The following is a 17710-nucleotide window of genomic DNA, read 5'->3' as shown; positions in this document are numbered from 1 at the left end:
CTTATACTACCCATGAGCAATCAATGTTTTTCCAATTGTTTAGATATAGTTTTAATTGTGTAGAGAGTGTTTTGTAGTTGTGATCATATAATTCCTGTGTTTGTCTCAGATAGATTCCTAAGTATTTTATGTTGTCTAGGGTTATTTTAAATGGAATTTTTCTTTCTAATTCTTGCTGTTGATATGTGTTGAAGATATATAGAAATATTGATGACTTTTGTGGGTTTATTTTGTATATTGCAACTTTGCTAAAGTTATTGATTATTTTGACTAGATTTTTGGTTGATTCTCTAGGACTCTTTAAGTAGACCATCATATCATCCGCAAAGAGTGATAGCTTGCTCTCCTCATTGCCGAATTTAACACCTTAAAATTTCTTTTTCTTCTCTAATCACTACAGCTAGTGTTTCTAGTACAATGCTAAATAATAGAGGTGATAATGGGAATCCTTGTTTCACTCCTGATCTTATTGGGGAGGTTTCTAGTTTATCCCCATTGAAGATGATGTTTTGCTGATGGTTTTAGATATATACTGTTTATTATCTTTAGGAAAGGCCCTTATATTCCTATGCTTTCTAGTGTTTTCAGTAGGAATGTGTGTTGAATTTCATCAAAGGCTTTTTATGCATCTATTGAGATAATGTGATTTTTGATATGGTCAATTATGAGCATGGTTTTCCTAATATTGAATCATCCTTCCATTCCTGGTATGAATCCTACTTGATCATAGTGAATAACCCTTGTGAGACTTGCTAGATTCTTTTGGTAGTATCCTATTTAAGATTTTTGCATCTATATTCAATAAAGAGATTGGTCTAAGTTTTCTTTCTCTGTTTTTGACCCACCTGGCTTTGGAGGCAGTTCCATATTTGTGTCGTAAAATGAATTTGGTAGAACTCCTTTGCTTATTCTGTCAAATAGTTTGTATAATATTGGGATTAGTTGTTCTTTGAATATTTGAAAGAATTCATTTATAAATACATCTGGACCTGGGAATTTTTTCTTAGGGAATTCTTTGATGTTCAATTTCTTTTTCTGATATTGTGTTATTTAGGTAATCTATTTCTTCCTCTGTTACTCTAGACAATTTATATTTTTGTAAATATTTATCCATATCAACTATATTGTCATATTTGTTGCCATATAATTGGGCATAATAGTTTTTAATGATTGCCTTAATTTCCTCTTCATTAGAGGTGAGGTCTCCTTTTTCATCTTGGATACTGTCAATTTGGTTTTCTTCTTTCCTTTTATTAATTAGATTGACCAGTACTTTGTTTTTTCATAGTACCAGCTTCTAGTCTTATTAAATCAATAGTTCTTTGATTTTCAATTTTATTAATTTCTCCTTTGATTTTTAGGATCTCTAATTTAGTTTTCATCTGAGGATTTTTTATTTGTTCGCTTTCTAGTTTTTTAATTTGCATGCCCAACTCATTGACCTCTGCCCTCTCTAGTTTATTAATATATGAACTCAAGGATATAAATTTCCCCCTGAGTACTGCTTTGACTGCATCCCAAAGATTTTGAAAAGATGTCTCATCATTGTCATTTTCTTCAATGAAATTACTGTTTCTATGATTTGTTCTTCGACTAACCTGATTTGGAGAATCCTATTGTTTAATTTCCAGTTAATTTTTTTTTTACTTTAAACATTATTTTATTTGGTCATTTCAAAACATTATTCATTAGAAACAAAGATCATTCTCTTCCTCCCCCCCACTCCCTTCCCACCACGTCTCCCATAGCCGGCACATGATTCCACTGGGTATCACTTATGTTTTTGGTTCGAACCCATTTCCATGTTGTTGGTATTTTCATTAGAGTGTTCAATTGGAGTCTCTCCTCAATAATATCCCCTTCCCGCCTGTAGTCAAGCAGTTGCTTTTCCTCCGTGTTTTTACTCCCATAATTTATCCTCTGCTTGTGGATAGTGTTTTTTAGATCCCTGCAGATTGTTAAGGGACATTGCATTGACACTAATGGAGAAGTCCATTACATTCGATTGGACCATAGTGTATCAGTCTCTGTGTAAAATATTTTCCTGGTTCTGTTCCTTTCGCTCTGCATCACTTCTTGGAGGTCATTCCAGTCCCCATGGAATTCCTCTACTTTATTATTCCTTTTACAACAATAGTATTCCATCACCAATATATACCACAAATTGTTCAGCCATTCCCCAATTGAAGGGCATTCCGTCATTTTCCAATTTTTGGCCACCACAGTTTTTATGAAATAGTGGATTTTTGTCCCAAAACCTGGGATCTTTGGGTTGGTTATATACTGTCTTTCTGAGGTCACTTATCCCGAATCTATTACACTGATCCTCCTTTCTATCTCTTAGCCAGTGCCAAATTGTTTTGATGACCGCTGCTTTATAATATAGTCTGAGATCTGGGACTGCAAGGCCCCCTTCCTTTGTATATTTTTTTTTCATTATTTCCCTGGATATCCTTGATCTTTTGTTCTTCCAAATGAACTTTGTTATGGTTTTTTCTAGATCAGTAAAAACAAAAATTTTGGAAGTTCCATAGGTATGGCACTAAATAGATAGATGAGTTTGGGTAGGATGGTCATTTTTATTATATTGGCTCATCCTACCCATGAGCAGTTAATGTTTTTCCAATTGTTCAAGTCTAGTTTTAGTTGTGTGGAGAGTGTTTTGTAGTTGTGTTCATATAGTTCCTGTGTTTGTCTCGGGAGATAGATTCCTAAGCACTTTATTTTGTCTAAGGTGATTTTGAATGGGATTTCTCTTTCTAGTTCTTGCTGCTGAGCTGTGTTGGAATTATATAGAAATGCTGATGACTTATGTGGGTTTATTTTGTATCCTGCAACTTTGCTAAAGTTGTTGATTATTTCGATTAGCTTTTTGGTTGGATCTCTAGGATTCTTTAAGTAGACGATCATGTCATCCACAAAGAGTGATAACATGGTCTCCTCATTGCCAATTTTAATGACTTCAATTTCTTTTTCTTCTCTAATTGCTACTGCTAGTGTTTCTAGTACAATGTCAAATAATAGAGGTGATAATGGGCATCCTTGTTTCACTCCTAATCTTAATGGGAATGCACCTAGTTTATCCCCATTGCAGGTGATATTAGTTGATGGTTTTAGATATATACTGTTTATTATTTTTAGGAACGACCCTTCTATTCCTATGTTTTCTAGTGTTTTTAATAGGAATGGGTGTTGTATTTTATCAAAGGCTTTTTCTCCGTCTATTGAAATAATCATGTCATTTTTGTAGGTTTGCTTGTTGATGTGGTCAATTATGTGGATGGTTTTCTAAATATTGAAACAGCTCTGCAACCCTGGTATAAATCCTACTTGAACATGGTGAATGACTCTTCTGATCACTTGCTGGAGCCTTTTTGCTAGCATTTTATTTAAGATTTTTGCATCTATATTCATTAGGGAGATTGATCTATAATTTTCTCTGTTTTTGGCCTGCCTGGCTTTGGAATTAGTACCATGTTTGTGTCATAAAAGGAATCTGGTAGAACTCCGTCTTTGCTTATTATGTCAAATAGTTTGTATAGTATTGGGGTTCATTGTTCTTTTAATGTTTGATACAATTCACTGGTGAATCCATCAGACCCTGGGGATTTTTTCTTAGGAAGTTCTTTGATGGCCTGTTGGATTTCTGTTTCTGATATGGGCTTATTTAAGAATTCTATTTCTTCTTCTGTTAGTCTAGGCAATTTATATTTTTGTAGATAGTCATCCATATCACCTACGTTGGTATATTTATTGCCATATAGTTGGGCAAAGTAGTTTTTAATGATCTCCTTAATTTCCTCTTCGTTGGAGGTGAGGTCCCACTTTTCATCCTTGATGCTGTTAATCTGCCTTTCTTCTTTCCTTTTTTAAATTAGATTGACCAGTACTTTGTCTATTTTGTTTGTTTTTTCAAAGTACCAGCTTCTAGTCTTGTTTATAAGCTCAATAGTTCTATCACTTTTGATTAATTAATTACTCCTTTAATTTTTAGGGTCTCTAGTTTCATTTTCTCTTCTGGGGGCGTTTAATTTGTTTTTTTCTCAAGTTTTTTGATTTGCATTTCCAATTCATTGATCTCTGCCCTCCCTAATTTGTTAATATATGCACTCATGAATATGAATTTTCCTCTAAGTAATTCTAACCTTGTGAGTATAAACCCCCCTCATATGTGTTTCTTGAAGACAACATATGCTAGGGTTTTGGATTCTAATCTAATCTGCTATTTGTCTACATTTTATGGGTGAGTTCATCCCATTCACTTTCAAAGTTATGATTGTCACTTGTGGATTCCCCAGCATTTTGATATTCTCCCCCAATTCTGACCTTTTTTCTACTATAACCTTTTAAACCAGTGATTTAATTTAGGACAATCTCCCTACTCCCCTCTCTTGATATGCTTCCCTTTCTAGCCCCTCCCTTTTTTATGTTCCCTTCCGCTCCCTCTTTTCCTTCCCTCCCTTTTCATACTCCCTCCCCATCCCCCTCCTAGATTTTCCTTTATTTCTTACCCTGTTGGATAAGATAGAATTCAAGATTTCACTGGATCAGGATGTTTTTCCCTCTTAGATTTGATTTCACTGAGAGTAAGGTTTAAGTAATTCTACTTCATGCTCTCTTCCTCTCCTTCTCATATGAGAGTTCTTCCCCTCCCTTCCCATGTGTATCTTTGTATGGGAAAGATTATTCTATTTAGCCCTCCCCCCCCATTTCTTGAAGTAAATGTTAGTATTATCGACATTTCCCCCACTCGCTTTTTCTTTCTTTGCCCCCCCTTTCACCAAATCTTCTTGATGCCACAATCTTTCCCTATGTATGATTCTTCTAACTACTCTTATGATGCATACAATTTTTGAGAGTTACACAATTCATTTTCCCCACATATTAATATATATAATTTGATATAAATGTTGTCCTTATAGAAGAGAGTTTGACTTAATGAAAAAGATAAGATTTATCTCCTTTTCCCTTTCTTTCATATTTACCTTTTCATGTTTCTCTTGCTTTCTGTGATTGGATGTCAAATTTTCCACTAAGTTCTGGTCTTTTCTTAGCAAATGCTTAGAAATCTTCTAATTTGTTGAATGCCCATACTTTCCCCTGGAAGCATATAGTCAGTTTTGCTGGGTAGTTGATTCTTGGTTGGAGACTCAGCTCTCTTGCCTTTCTAAATATCGTGTTCTATGCTTTGCAGTCTCTTAGTGTGTTAGCCACTAAGTCATGTGTGATACTTATGGGAGCCCCCCTATATCTGAAGCTCCTCTTCTTGGCTTCTTGTAGAATTTTCTCCTTTTCTTGGAAGCTCTTGAATTTGGCAATTACATTCCTGGGGGTTGTCTTTTGGGGATTTAGTATAAAGGGTGTTCTATGAACCCTTTCTATATCTATTTTGCCCCCTTGCTCCAGAACATGTGGGAAATTTTTTTCTATAATCTCCTGTAGAATAGCATCAAGGTTTTTGTTTATCTCTGGTTTTTCGGGGAGACTAATAATTCTGAGGTTGTCTCTTCTTCCTCTGTTTTCCAAGTCTGTGACCTTTTCAGTGAGATATTTAATATTTTCTTCTAATTCATTAATTTTTTGGCTTTGCTTTATTGATACTTGCTGTTTTGTTATCTTGCTGTCTTCCAGCTGCTTAATTCTGGTCATTAGGGACTGGTTTTGCTTTTCAGTTTTGTCTGCCCTTCTATTAGATGCTTCCAGCTCTTTCTCCAATTGTGAAGTCTTGTCTATGAGACTGCTGATCTCCTTCTCCCATTTTTCTTTCCAAACGGTTTCCATCTTTTGGGCATGCTCGCTGTCTTCCAGCTGCTTAATTCTGATCGTTAAGCACTGGTTTTGCTTTTCAGCTTTGTCTGTCCTTCTATTAGATGCTTCCATCTCCTTCTCCAATTGTGAAGTCTTGTCTATCAGACTGCTGATACCTTTCTCCCATTTTTTTCCCCAAAAGGTTTCCATCTTTTGGGTAAGCTCCAGTTTGAGATCTTCCAGAGCTTGTAGATAGCTTCCATTTTGGGAGGCATGTTCTCATTTTGTTTGGATTTCATCCTCATTCTCTTCTTTTCCTTGGATACTCCCTCCATAAAAGTTTTCAATAGTCACTTTTTTTCCTCCTTTCTTATTGGAAGCTTGATTTTGGGACATGTGAGCCATCCCTTTAGTGGTTTTATAACACTTTCTTTTTTTGGTCTGGGGTCTGGGTGATATGGGCAGGTTTTCTGTGAATTTAGGTTGCCTCAGACTAGTTCTTCCCAGCCTCCAAGGTTTCTTAGAGTGTGGGTCCCTTTGTTCAGCCCAACTTCCCAGGCAATCAGTGAAGCCCTCACACGTGTTTAGCTCCGCCCAGCTGTTCAGCACAACCACCCCGAGTTCAGCTCCACATCCCCCTGTGCTCAGCACAGGATTCTCCTGTGAAGCCGCCCTGAGAGGTCGTTTCCTTGCAATCTCTATCCCAAGAGATGGTCCTCACTCACTCTCTGTCCCAGTGAGAGTTCTGAAAGCTAACTCTGGTTTGTTGGGGGGGGGGAGGGGCGGCTCAGTTCACGTTTTTGTGCGAGCTTTCCTCCTCCTTATAGTGTGGGAATGTTCAAACCCCACGTACCTTCATTTCTGTGGAGTACTGGAGAGTCCCTCCGTTAGCACAAAGGTGATTTTTATGCTCTTTTGAGGTAGTCTATTTCTTTTGGTGCTGGGGAGGGGAAGTGAGTTGCGCCTAGATTGCAGCCATATTTACCCAAAAGTAATTTCCAGTTAATTTTTGATTTCCCTCTCCATGGACCCATATCAATGATTATTTTCATTGCATTGTGATCTGAGAAGGCTGCATTTATTATTTCTGCTCTTTTGCACATTAGCAATGTTTTTATACACCAATACATGGTCAATTTTTTTGAATGTACCATGTGCTGTTGAAAAGAAGGTGTATTCCTTTTTGTCCCTATTTATTTTCCTCCACATATCTACTAACTCTAATCTACTAATTTTTCTAATATTTTATTCACTTCTCTTACATCTTTCTTATTTATTTTTTGGTTTGATATATCTAGTTCAGATAGAGGAAGGTTCAGGTCTCCCACTAGTATAGTTTTTCTATCTATTTCATCCTTGATATCCACTAGTTTCTCCTTTAGAAATTTGGATGCTATGCCATTTGGTGCATACATATTGAGTACTGATATTTCCTCATTATCTATACTGTCTTTTATCAGGATGTAATTACCTTCCCTATCCCTTTTAATCAGATCTATTTTTACTTTGGCTTTGTCAGATGTCATGATTGCTACTCCTGCCTTCTTCTTGTCAGTTGATGAACAATAGATTTGGCTCCATCCTCTTACTTTCACCCTATGCGTATCTACCTTCCTCATGTGTGTTTCTTGTAGACAGCATATGGTAAGTGTTTGGATTCTAATCCACTCTACTATTCACTTGCACTTTATGGGTGAGTTCATTCCATTCACATTCAGAGTTATGATTACCAGCTGTGTATTTCCCAGTATTTTGATTTCTACTTCTAGTCCTGCATTTTCTTCTTTCACTATTTCCTTCCACACCAAGGTTTTGTTTTTTAACCAGTTCCTGTAATTCCCACCCTTATTTTACTTCCCTTTCTACCCCCCTCTCTTCTTATTTCCCCTCTATTTTCTTTATGGTCCTATTAAACCCCACCCCACTCCATCCCTTCCTTGTATTGCTTCCCTCCCCACCAGTTCATTTGTTACCCTTCCACTTCCCTATAGGGCGCAAATCAATTCTCTGCCCTAATGGATTGGATTGTTCTTCCCTCTTTGGGTCGATTTCAATAAAGGTATGAGTTGAGTATTTCCTATCTCCAACCTCTTTGCCTTCCACTGGATTGATGTTCTCTCCCCTTCCACCATATGCTTCTTTTTTCATATATAAATTAACCCACTTCAGTTTCTTTCCCCATTTCCTTTAGTACTAACCTCTTTTTTTGTTCTAGATATATAATTTTTTTAAATATATCTATATACATATTTATGTTTTGTCATATCATCCAATACAGTTTGCCACTGTTCCCTCTAAGTATACTTTCCCTAGCTGTCTGGGTGAAAACAGCAGTTTTTAAGAGTTACCAATGATCTCCTTTCTTATAAGGATCCATATCATTTTAGCTTATTGGGTCTCTTAAAAAAAGTTGTTGCTTTTTTATTTTGATTTTCTTATTTCCCTATTTTTAAATTACTTTTGATGTCTCAAATTCTGTGCTTGGGCATCAGATTTTCTGTTCAGGTCTGGTCTTTTCTTTACAAATGCTTGGAATTCTTCTATTTTGTTAAATGACCACACTTTCCCCTGTAAGAATATAGTCAGAATGGCTGGGTAGTTAATTCTTGGTTGTAGACCTAGTTCCCTTGCTTTCCAGAATATCATATTCCATGCCTTTCAGTCCTTCAGTGTAGATGAAACCAGATCCTGTGTTATCCTCACTGTGGTTCCATGTTATCTGAATGACTTCTTAGCAGCTTGTAATATTTTTCCCTTGGTCTGATAGTTCTTGAATTTGGCTATAAGATTCCTGGGTGCTGTCAGTTGGGGATGAAGTACAGGAGGTGATCTGTGGATTATTTCAATCACCACTTTTTCTTCCTGTTCTAGAATATCGGGGCAGTTTTCTTGGATAATTTCCTGAAGTATGATATACAGGATTTTCCTTCTCTTATGGTCTTCTGGTAGACCAATGATTCTTAAGTTGTTTCTCCTGGAATGATTTTCTAAATCTTCTGTTTTGTGAATGAAATGCTTTATATTTTCCTCAATTTTTTTCATACTTTAGATTTTGTTTTATAGTGTCCTGCAGCCTTGTGATGTCACTTGATTCTAGTTGTTGTATTCTGGTTCTTAAAGACTGGATTTCATCCCTGGATTTTTGGTCATCCTTATCCTTCTAGTCTGATTTTCTTTGGAGGTCATCTTTCATCCTCTGTACCTCATCTTTCATCTCTTTTACTTCATTTTTCATCTTCTTTGTCTCATATTTCATCTCCATTGCCTCATTTCAAGCTTGTTGATTTTGGCTTTCAGGACATTATTTTCTTGTTTTAGTACAAGTGCCTCTGTTTCCAGATGACTCACCTTAGTTTTTAAGTTCTTTTTCCAATTGTCGTCAGCCTCTCTTTATTGTGCTTTGAATTGAATTTTGAGTTCTTCCAAAGCCTGTGTCCAATTCAATGGAGTTTCTTTGTTTTTTTCTTGGAGTTCCTTGATCCTCCTATGTTCCATTTGCTCTTTGTTGATTGCCTGTACAGAAGCTGTAGTTTGTAATTTCTTTTTTTTTTCTGTTGTTTGCTCATAATTACCCCCTTCTTTACTCCCTGTAGTTGTCTGTGCTCTTGCTCCTCTCTCATTTTTTTTTTTGGATTTGGGCTTTTCTGCCAGTTTTCCCTCTTGAAATTTTGTCAGCAAGTCTCTCCTTGCTGTCTATTGGGGAGGGGTATTGGAGCTTTTGCTTCCCTGTCCTCTGGAGGATGTGATCAGATTAGAATCAGGCAATTTGTGAGGGAGGGGTATTGGAGATTGAGCTTCCCTGCTCTCTGAAGACTGTTGATGGGATTAAGTCCAGCTGGGTTGGGCTGGATGTGACATGAGGGAAAAACCTCCTGGAAAGAGGTGCTGGGTAGTGTTTAGCATCTTGGGTCTTGGTGTGGGCATGCTAGGTGAGTAGTTTAGACTGATTCCTTTTTCCTTTACCTTCCAAAACACTATCCTCTTAGGAAGTCCCTAATCTTCAGAGGAGGCCTTGTGGCGGAGGTCTTGGAACTCCACCTGGCACAGGCTAGGCCGGAGAAATCTTATACCCTTTTCCCTCTCTCTTCTTAAATCCTTCCCTCTATGTTAATTAAACCATCCTAACATTCCAAGCTGATGAGAGTATTTTTACTTGGATTTGAATTGATCCCTGGTGACCATGAGGATAATATATTAGTAGAAACCCCTAAATTTAAAACTTTCATTGACCAAATCCCACACTGAGGTCGGTAAATAATAGAAGAAATTTCGTGGCAGATTCCTAAAAATCCTTATGAATGGAAAACAGTAAAATACCCTGTGATGCATAAAATGGGAAATTTATTTGGACTAATTATAAAATAACAAAAATAAGACAATCCATGATGAAGCAGTATAATATTGGCTCTCCAAATTTTTCAATATCAAGATTTAGGAGAGAAAGCTACAAAAATTCTGTTTCAGTCCTATCTAGTATAAAGTTGCCAATCACCACATACTCTAACCAGTTCTAAAATATTTAAACCATATTAGAGATAAATGATCTTTAATGGAAAGATGAATATAGAGTCTTGGATTTCCTGCCCAACAAAAGGACTAAAATTTTTTTTCTGAGCAAAAGCACAGATTTCATTCCCAGAGAATATGAGACATTTTAAAGCATAAAAATCCCAACAAGCCCTAAAACTGGACTCTACTTGCAGAGACCTTATGTGTTACAGGCAGAAAACAATACTTGTTTTGATTCTATTTATATTTAATGAAGACAAAAATCTTGAAATATATATTAGAAAAATTTCCTCAAAAAAGGGGCTATAATAGAAAATTGAGTAAACCATTGGGTAAAAGTCAAAACTTCAATTATCCGGAATACCACCATTCTCAACCATTCTGTGTAACCAAACTGACTGTACTTACTTTCTTCTACTTCTTGAATTTCCACATTGACGCTATCAATGTGATTCTGGATTTCATCCCGGCTCAGGATATCTTGTCCATGAGATGAGGCTTCTCTTTTGATAGCCACGAGCCTGCTAGCGTACCTGGGGAAGACAGAAGGCACCAAACATCCATGAACTTTAATTTGTCTTTTCAGATAACTTCTTAACAAATTGACTAAACAGGACAGACAATCTGAGAGCTGCATATTGGAGGCAAAGCATGAGAGAAAAGGGAGGCAGCAGGGTTTGTATCCCTTTGATTACATTCACCATAGAAGTATGTGTAAAATGATGACGTTGCTAAGGGAAAATCCCTTTGGGGACTCAAGTGTCTAGAGGACGCCATGGCCACATCAAATAGTCTTTGACCACAAGGAACCCGCACCTCCGTAGGACTTACACAGGGAAGGACAAACATTTACAGCACACATAAAATGACATCTAGGTGGGGGCATGCCGACAAATGAAAGGCTCAGGGAAGGAAGGTCTTGGGTAGCTGTCCTGCCCCAAGAGAACAAAGGTGTAGGAGGCATCTCAGACCCTTCCTAGCTGTGTGACCCTCTGTAAATGGTAGCCCCCAGTTGACCAGCCATTGTTGTTCTGCCTTAGAACCGACAGAAGGTGAGGGATTAAGAAATGAAAAAGAAAAAAGGAATTCATTGCTATTTTCAAAGTGAGAGCTTATAAAGGGCCTGATTTTCGTGGAAGTCTTATCAATGTACTGGAGATCTAAGAGTTGTTGGGAATGAAGAATGCACAAGATTTGACAACTGATAGGGAGTTTCTGTATAAGTGTAAGAGACAAATCCCTCTCCTAGACTGTAAGGGCCAAAAGGGCAAAAGTGACCTCATAACTGAAATGTTTGGCTCCATCCAAGTCACAGAGTCATGCTTCTCTGTACAGAGTTGTTTTCCATATTCTGACTGTGGAATTTAGAGTCAGAAGAGCTGTATTAAAATCCTGACTCTAGGTGGCTTGGGGTATTGAGAGTCAGGCTGAGAGAGGGGAGGTCTTCGATTCAACGAGGACTCCAAACACTTCCTGCCTGATTAAATCTGGACAAGTCACTTCACCTGCATTCTGTTGTCTTTACTATTCTTTTGCTTCAGAAACAAAGCATAGGAAGGATCCTTAAATGTAAGGTAAAGTTTTTTTTTTTAATCCTTACTCTACCACTGTCTACCTCTGGTACCTCAGGGAAAGTCAATTCACCTATCTAAGCCTCAGTTTTCTTCATCATTAAAGAGGTGGCTGGGTTAGCTGACCTCTAACATATCTTGACTCTCTAGATCCTTTGCTCATTTTGGTGATGGGCAGTACTGGGTGTGAGATGGGGAATTTCATCAAATTTTAATATTGGCTAATCCCTGCCCTCCTCTGGTGGTCACCAACACAAATGATGAAAAGCTTGAAGAGCCTGACTGAAAAGTTTCCTGGCCTTGCCCTCTCCCTCATTCAGGCATGTTTCTCAAATTTTTCACTTTGGTTTAGAACATCCATGCATCCTGCACTAATGGCTCTTGCCTCTTTGCTGTCCAGGAGTGAGTTCTGGGAGCACCAAATGATGGGAATAGCAGCTGAAGATTGTGATCTGCTAGCTAGGACCCTGTTCTAGGCTGATCCCAGGAAAAAGCAAAAGGAAGCCTCTCCTCAATGTGGGCTTCTTCCCCTATTGTAGCAGGTGATGGGTCAGATGGTTGGTGATGGTGTAGGGTGAGGCAAAGTGATCAGATCTACCAGTGCAGAGAGTGTCCTTAGATACTGAGAGCTCAACTTGGTCTGATTCAGGCAGCCAACACAGGACTCAAAGGCAGGTCCTGCTGACTTCTCTTTGAGCGTGTTACTGAACCTCTATTAATGGAAAGAAAGCCCAAGACATGCACTTTACATGAAAGTATGTGAAATGTCTATGTTATGGTGGCAGCTTCCCTTATATCACCCACAGCTGAATGGAAACAAGTCCACATTTTCAAAAAAGGAAATATGCTGAAGACAACCTACATGAGCATTATTAAATCTTCATGACCACTTAGAATATGTAAATTAAGGAAACCAAAAACATTTCCAAAGGGCTTTGACAGGAAGGACTCCATCCTTGAGTCCTCCAGGGACCATACAGGTCCCTGGAGCCAATGATTCCAGAATCTCAGCCTTACCATTTACAAAGACCTGAAAGGAATGACGGATCCCTTACCATTCCAAATGTTCTTCATCCACTTTATTGAAGCCTATTAAGGGATTTTGGAGATGATTCTGTATGGACACAAGATCCTCAGTTTCCAACGCCTGGTTAAGTAAAGCAACACCTGACACCATTTCTATTGTCATGGCCAGCTCCTCAGCAGCCAGATAGTTCTGAAGGGAAACATATGGCAATGAGAAGAAATGTCCTAGCATTACAAAAAGTATCACTAAAAAATCCATGAAAAAGAAAAATGAAAAACCTTCATTAAACACATTTCTGCCATGGAGAAAACATGTGAAAACAAAATGAATAGGAGTAACAGTGGATACCAAGTAGAATGAGGATGGATAACAAGGAATATCAGTGTAGTCTATAATCATATCAACAGCTAACAATTCTACTAGCTGATTATCAGGGCCACATGTGGTAATGTGACATGGAGCAGTGTTATTACATCCTATATAGTGCTTTAAGGTTATGAATCTTTTTATTTTAATCCCTTGCCTTTGGTCTTAAAATCAATGTTGGGCATTAGATCTAAGGTAAAAGTTTGGTTAAACCTAGGGGGCTAAGTAACCTAAGTAAGTATACAGGGTTTAACAATTCATGGTAGTGCCAAAGCCCAGTTTTCTTTCTACATGCCTGACTGTTCAATCCCAGTCTGTTTTTTAATTCCTTTACCTTCTGTCTTAGAATCAATGCTATGTAGAGATTTCAAGACAGAAAAGTGGTAAGTAAGGGCTAGGCCATTGGCGTTAAGCTCGGGACCCTACAGCTATGAAGGGTCTGAGACTACACATGAATGCAAGAGTACATAACTCCTGGTAAATTACTCCATTCACAGGACTGCCTGTCACTGGACTCTAGACAACTTAGTGTCTATGCTTTATTATCTATACTTAGTGTCTATTACTTTCAGTGAAGGGAAAGAAGATCCTATGAATGGGCTGAAAGACCAAGGAGGTCGTTTCCCCTTCTGAGATCACAGGGAATGATCTCAGAGCAACACCTCATTTTCAAGTGGATTCTGCCCTTCCCAAGCAATGCTCCAGCCTCTGAGTCACTCATGCAGCCACACACCTCCTGCACTTACCAAAGAGCTCTGTTTCTGAAGGTTGAACAGTTCATCCTGATACAGAACAGCAGCAAAGGGATGAACGGTCGGGAGCTGGGCCTCAGGTTTCATGAGTGCCATCACGGTGTTACTGGGATGACCTTCCCGAATCACAGCATTAATCTTATCTATAGCAGCGAGTCCTGGAGGACAAAGATGTCATGGCAGTCAGAATCACTTCATTTTCTTGGTGTTGTTTCCTAGTGGATCTCTCAGTGATTAGGGTTAAAGATCACTGCTCTTAGGGGCAGAACCAGCCTAGTCAATCACCACTTACCTGGCACCAGGCTGGGTCTACAAGTCTCTAATACCTAGACCATATCAGAGCTGAATGATCCTTGATGGAAAGATGAAGATGGTGCCATGTCTCAGGCTTCTTACCCAACATAAAGGCTCCAAAAGATTTTGAGCAGCTCAAAGGTCACAGAATCCATCCTAAGAGACTTGGGGTCTTTTCAAAGCATGAGAAGCCCCACAAGACTTGAAAATCAACTCAAGTGGAAGTCCGCCAAGAAAACAATGTCAAAAGCATAAGACAAAAAGAGGGAAAGGATGCTGCAAGACATGAGCGACTTGAGAGAAATTAAGAGGAGTTGCTGTGGAACAGGCAAAGAAGGGGAAACCAGGGCAGGGATGATAACAAAGATGAGAGGTGGGGGTGAAAAATATAAGAAAATAACCTTGAAATAGCACACAAAGGATCTGAGAACTCATCTCCTGCAAAATCCTCCCATAACAGATTAAGAAGTGGAGTCCAATGGAGAACAAATCTTTTTTCCAATACTCCCAAAGTCCTTAGTGGCATAGCTAGGACCAGAAATCCAGACTCCTGATTTTTATCCCTTTTGCGACTCACAGGAATCTAAGAAAGTGTCAGCAACTTACTCCAGGGAAGTGAACAAGGATAAGTTCTGTACCTCCTAGGTGACAGGCACTACGTTGCTCGGTGCTTCATAAAAATCATCTCCTTTGATCTTCACCACAACCTTGAGAGATAGCTACAATTATTTCCCCGCTAATGGGGTGGAGGAAACTCAAGCAGAGGCTCAATCATTGGACCAGGGTCATAGATCCAGGCAGTTGCTGAGACAAGACTTGAACTCAAGCCTTCCTCACTATGGAGTCAGCACTGAGCCACACATAAGATATTTCTGTAAAATTTGAGAACTTTTCCTTGGCTGTTGAAATATTTAGTCCAATATCCTACATCCTTTACGTTTCTATCAACAAAAGTGATCATGATGATGATCAGAGCACTTTGTTCAAGAGTATGAAGTTACCCACGTAATGCCCAGACGAATTGCCCGTCGGCTAGAAAAAGGGTGGTGGGGGGTGGAGAGGAAAAGAAAATGATATGTTTCAAATGAATAATGTATGAAAATGACAAAATGAAATAATGTTTAAAATGAAAAAAAAAAGAATATGAAGTTACATTCCTTGCCATGTTTAAGGAAATTTTGAAAACATCAAGAAGGGAAGTTGGTTGCTGTGGATAAGATGGGAATAAGAATCAGGAGCTGGATTCCGATCTGACCATACAGACTTTCCAAACCGAGTGACCCTGTGGAAGTCCATTAACTCCACTGGCAGAGCCCTTACCTCTTTTCAGGCTTGAAAACAGAATTTGTATGGAATCTATTAATATTTAATAAAACAAAAATCATGAAAAACATACTGGAAAAATCCTCCCCCTCCAAAAGGCCTAGAATTAAAAACTGAGTGAACCATTGGGTACAAGTCAAGCCTTCAAAATATCCAGAATACCAACAATCTCAACCATTCGGCATAACTCAACTGACTATACTTACGGACATCTGGTTGAAATTCAGCTTCTTGCATTTCCACATTGACCCTATCAATGTGATTCTGCATTTCATCCCGCCTCAGGTTATCCTGTCCTTGAGATGAGGCTTCTCTTTTGATGGACATGAGACACATTAGGACAAGTTCCCTGCACCCCCAAATAGGACTGGAGTTAAAAATTGAGGAAACCATTGGCTAAAGGTCAAGCTTCGAATTATCCTGAGGACAGACATTCACAAGCATTCTGCAAAACCAAACTGACTGCACTTACTTTCTTCTCCTTGAATTTCAGCTTCTTGAATTTCCTCATTGACCCTATCGATTTGATTCTGCATTTCATCCCGCCTCAGGTTATCCTGTCCTTGAGATGAGGCTTCTCTTTTGATGGACATGAGCCTGCTAGCGTACCTGGGGAAGACAAAAGTCACCAAACACCCATTATCTTTAAATGTCCCTTTCAGTTGACGAAACACGACAGACACTGGAAGAGCGACCTATGGGAAGAGTAGGAGAACAGGCAGGCAGCAGGGTTTGTCGCCCTTCCGTGACATTCACCCGAGAAGCATGTGTAAAACGATGACGTTGCAAAGGGAAAAGCCCTGTGGGGACTCGAGTGTCTACAGGACACCATGGCCACCCCAAAGAGCCTCTGACCACAAGGAACCCGCACCTCCGTAGGACTTACACAGGGATGGACAGCTATTTACAGCACACAGAAAATGATTTCCAGGTGGGGGCATGCCCACAAAGGGAAGGCTCAGGGAAGGGACATCTCGCGTAGCTGTCCTGCCCTGACAGAACTAAAGTCTCTGAAAATCGTAGCGCCCACTTGCCCAGCCCTTCTTGTTCTTCTGTCTTAGAAACGACAGAAGGAGAGGGATTAACAAAATGGAAAAGAAGAAAAAAAAGGCATTGCTGTTGTCCAAGTGAGAGCTGAAGAATGGCCCCACTTGCCTGGGAGTCATTTCGATGGCCTGCAGATCTAAGAGATTCTGGGCATGCAGAATGCACCAGAGTTGACAAGAGAAAAGCAGTTTCTCTCTGACCTTGTGGACCTGGCTAATCCCACTGTGAGAGTGTCAAGGCCAGAAGGGGCAAAGTGGTCTCAGGTCGGAAAGGTTTTTCTCCATCGCAGTCACAGAGCCTTGGTTTTCTACACACAGTTGGTTTCCTTATTCTTTTGACTGTGGAATTTGGAGTCAGAAGAGCTGGATGAAAATCCTGACTCTAGGTGGCTTGGGGTATTGAGAGTCAGGCGGAGAGAGGGGAGGTCTTCGATTCAAGGAGGACCCCAGACACTTCCTAGCTGCCTAACCATGGAGAAGTCACTTCGCCTGCATTCTCTAGCCCTTACTGCTCTTTGGCCTCAGAACCAAAGCCTAAGACAGATCCCAAGATTTAAAGCAAAGGGTAATTTTGGTTTGCTTTCGTTTTTCATCCTTAATGAGCCATCTACTACCAATGGGATCACAGGCAAAGCTAATAAACCTATCTAAGCCTCAGCTTCCTACTCTGTTGCAGAGGTGGCTGGGGTAGGGGACCCCTAACAAATCTGTCCTCTGGAGAACTTTTGCTCACCTTCAGGGTGGGCGGTGAGGGGATGGGGGGTAAGGTGGGGCATTTTATAACTGTTAACACTGGGAGAGGACCAGCAATATCTCCCCTCGGGGGGGTCACCAACACAAATGAGGACAATCCCGTAGAGCCTGACTAAAAAGTATCCTGGCCTTGCCCTCTTCCACATGCAGGTATGTTTCTTTCTCAAACTTTTCACTTTGGTTTAGAACATCCATCCATCCTGCACTAATGGCTCCAGTGTCTTTGCTGTCCAGGAGTGAGTTCTGGCAGCATCAAATGAAAGGAACACCAGCTGAACATGGGCAGGTGCAAGCTAGGACCCTGTTCAGGGCTGTCCCAAG

General features: G+C 39.4%; 1 protein-coding gene across 1 annotated transcript in view; it reads right to left on the bottom strand.

Moving 5' to 3' along the window:
- LOC130458521 (ras GTPase-activating-like protein IQGAP1) overlaps positions 1-16203 on the bottom strand; it is a 69297-nt gene extending 53094 nt beyond the window's left edge. The window contains exons 1-3 of the mRNA XM_056824767.1: positions 13968-16203; positions 12884-13044; positions 10666-10790 (exon numbers count right to left, since the gene is read on the bottom strand). Of these exons, the coding sequence (XP_056680745.1) occupies positions 10666-10790; positions 12884-13044; positions 13968-14069 (388 nt within the window). The 5' untranslated portion in view covers positions 14070-16203. The remainder of the gene's footprint in view (positions 1-10665; positions 10791-12883; positions 13045-13967) is intronic.
- Positions 16204-17710: the final 1507 nt, after the last annotated feature.

This window comes from Monodelphis domestica, chromosome 3, assembly GCF_027887165.1.
Source record: "Monodelphis domestica isolate mMonDom1 chromosome 3, mMonDom1.pri, whole genome shotgun sequence".
Lineage (NCBI taxonomy): Eukaryota > Metazoa > Chordata > Mammalia > Didelphimorphia > Didelphidae > Monodelphis > Monodelphis domestica.
This window is presented reverse-complemented; position numbering and strand designations above follow the sequence as displayed.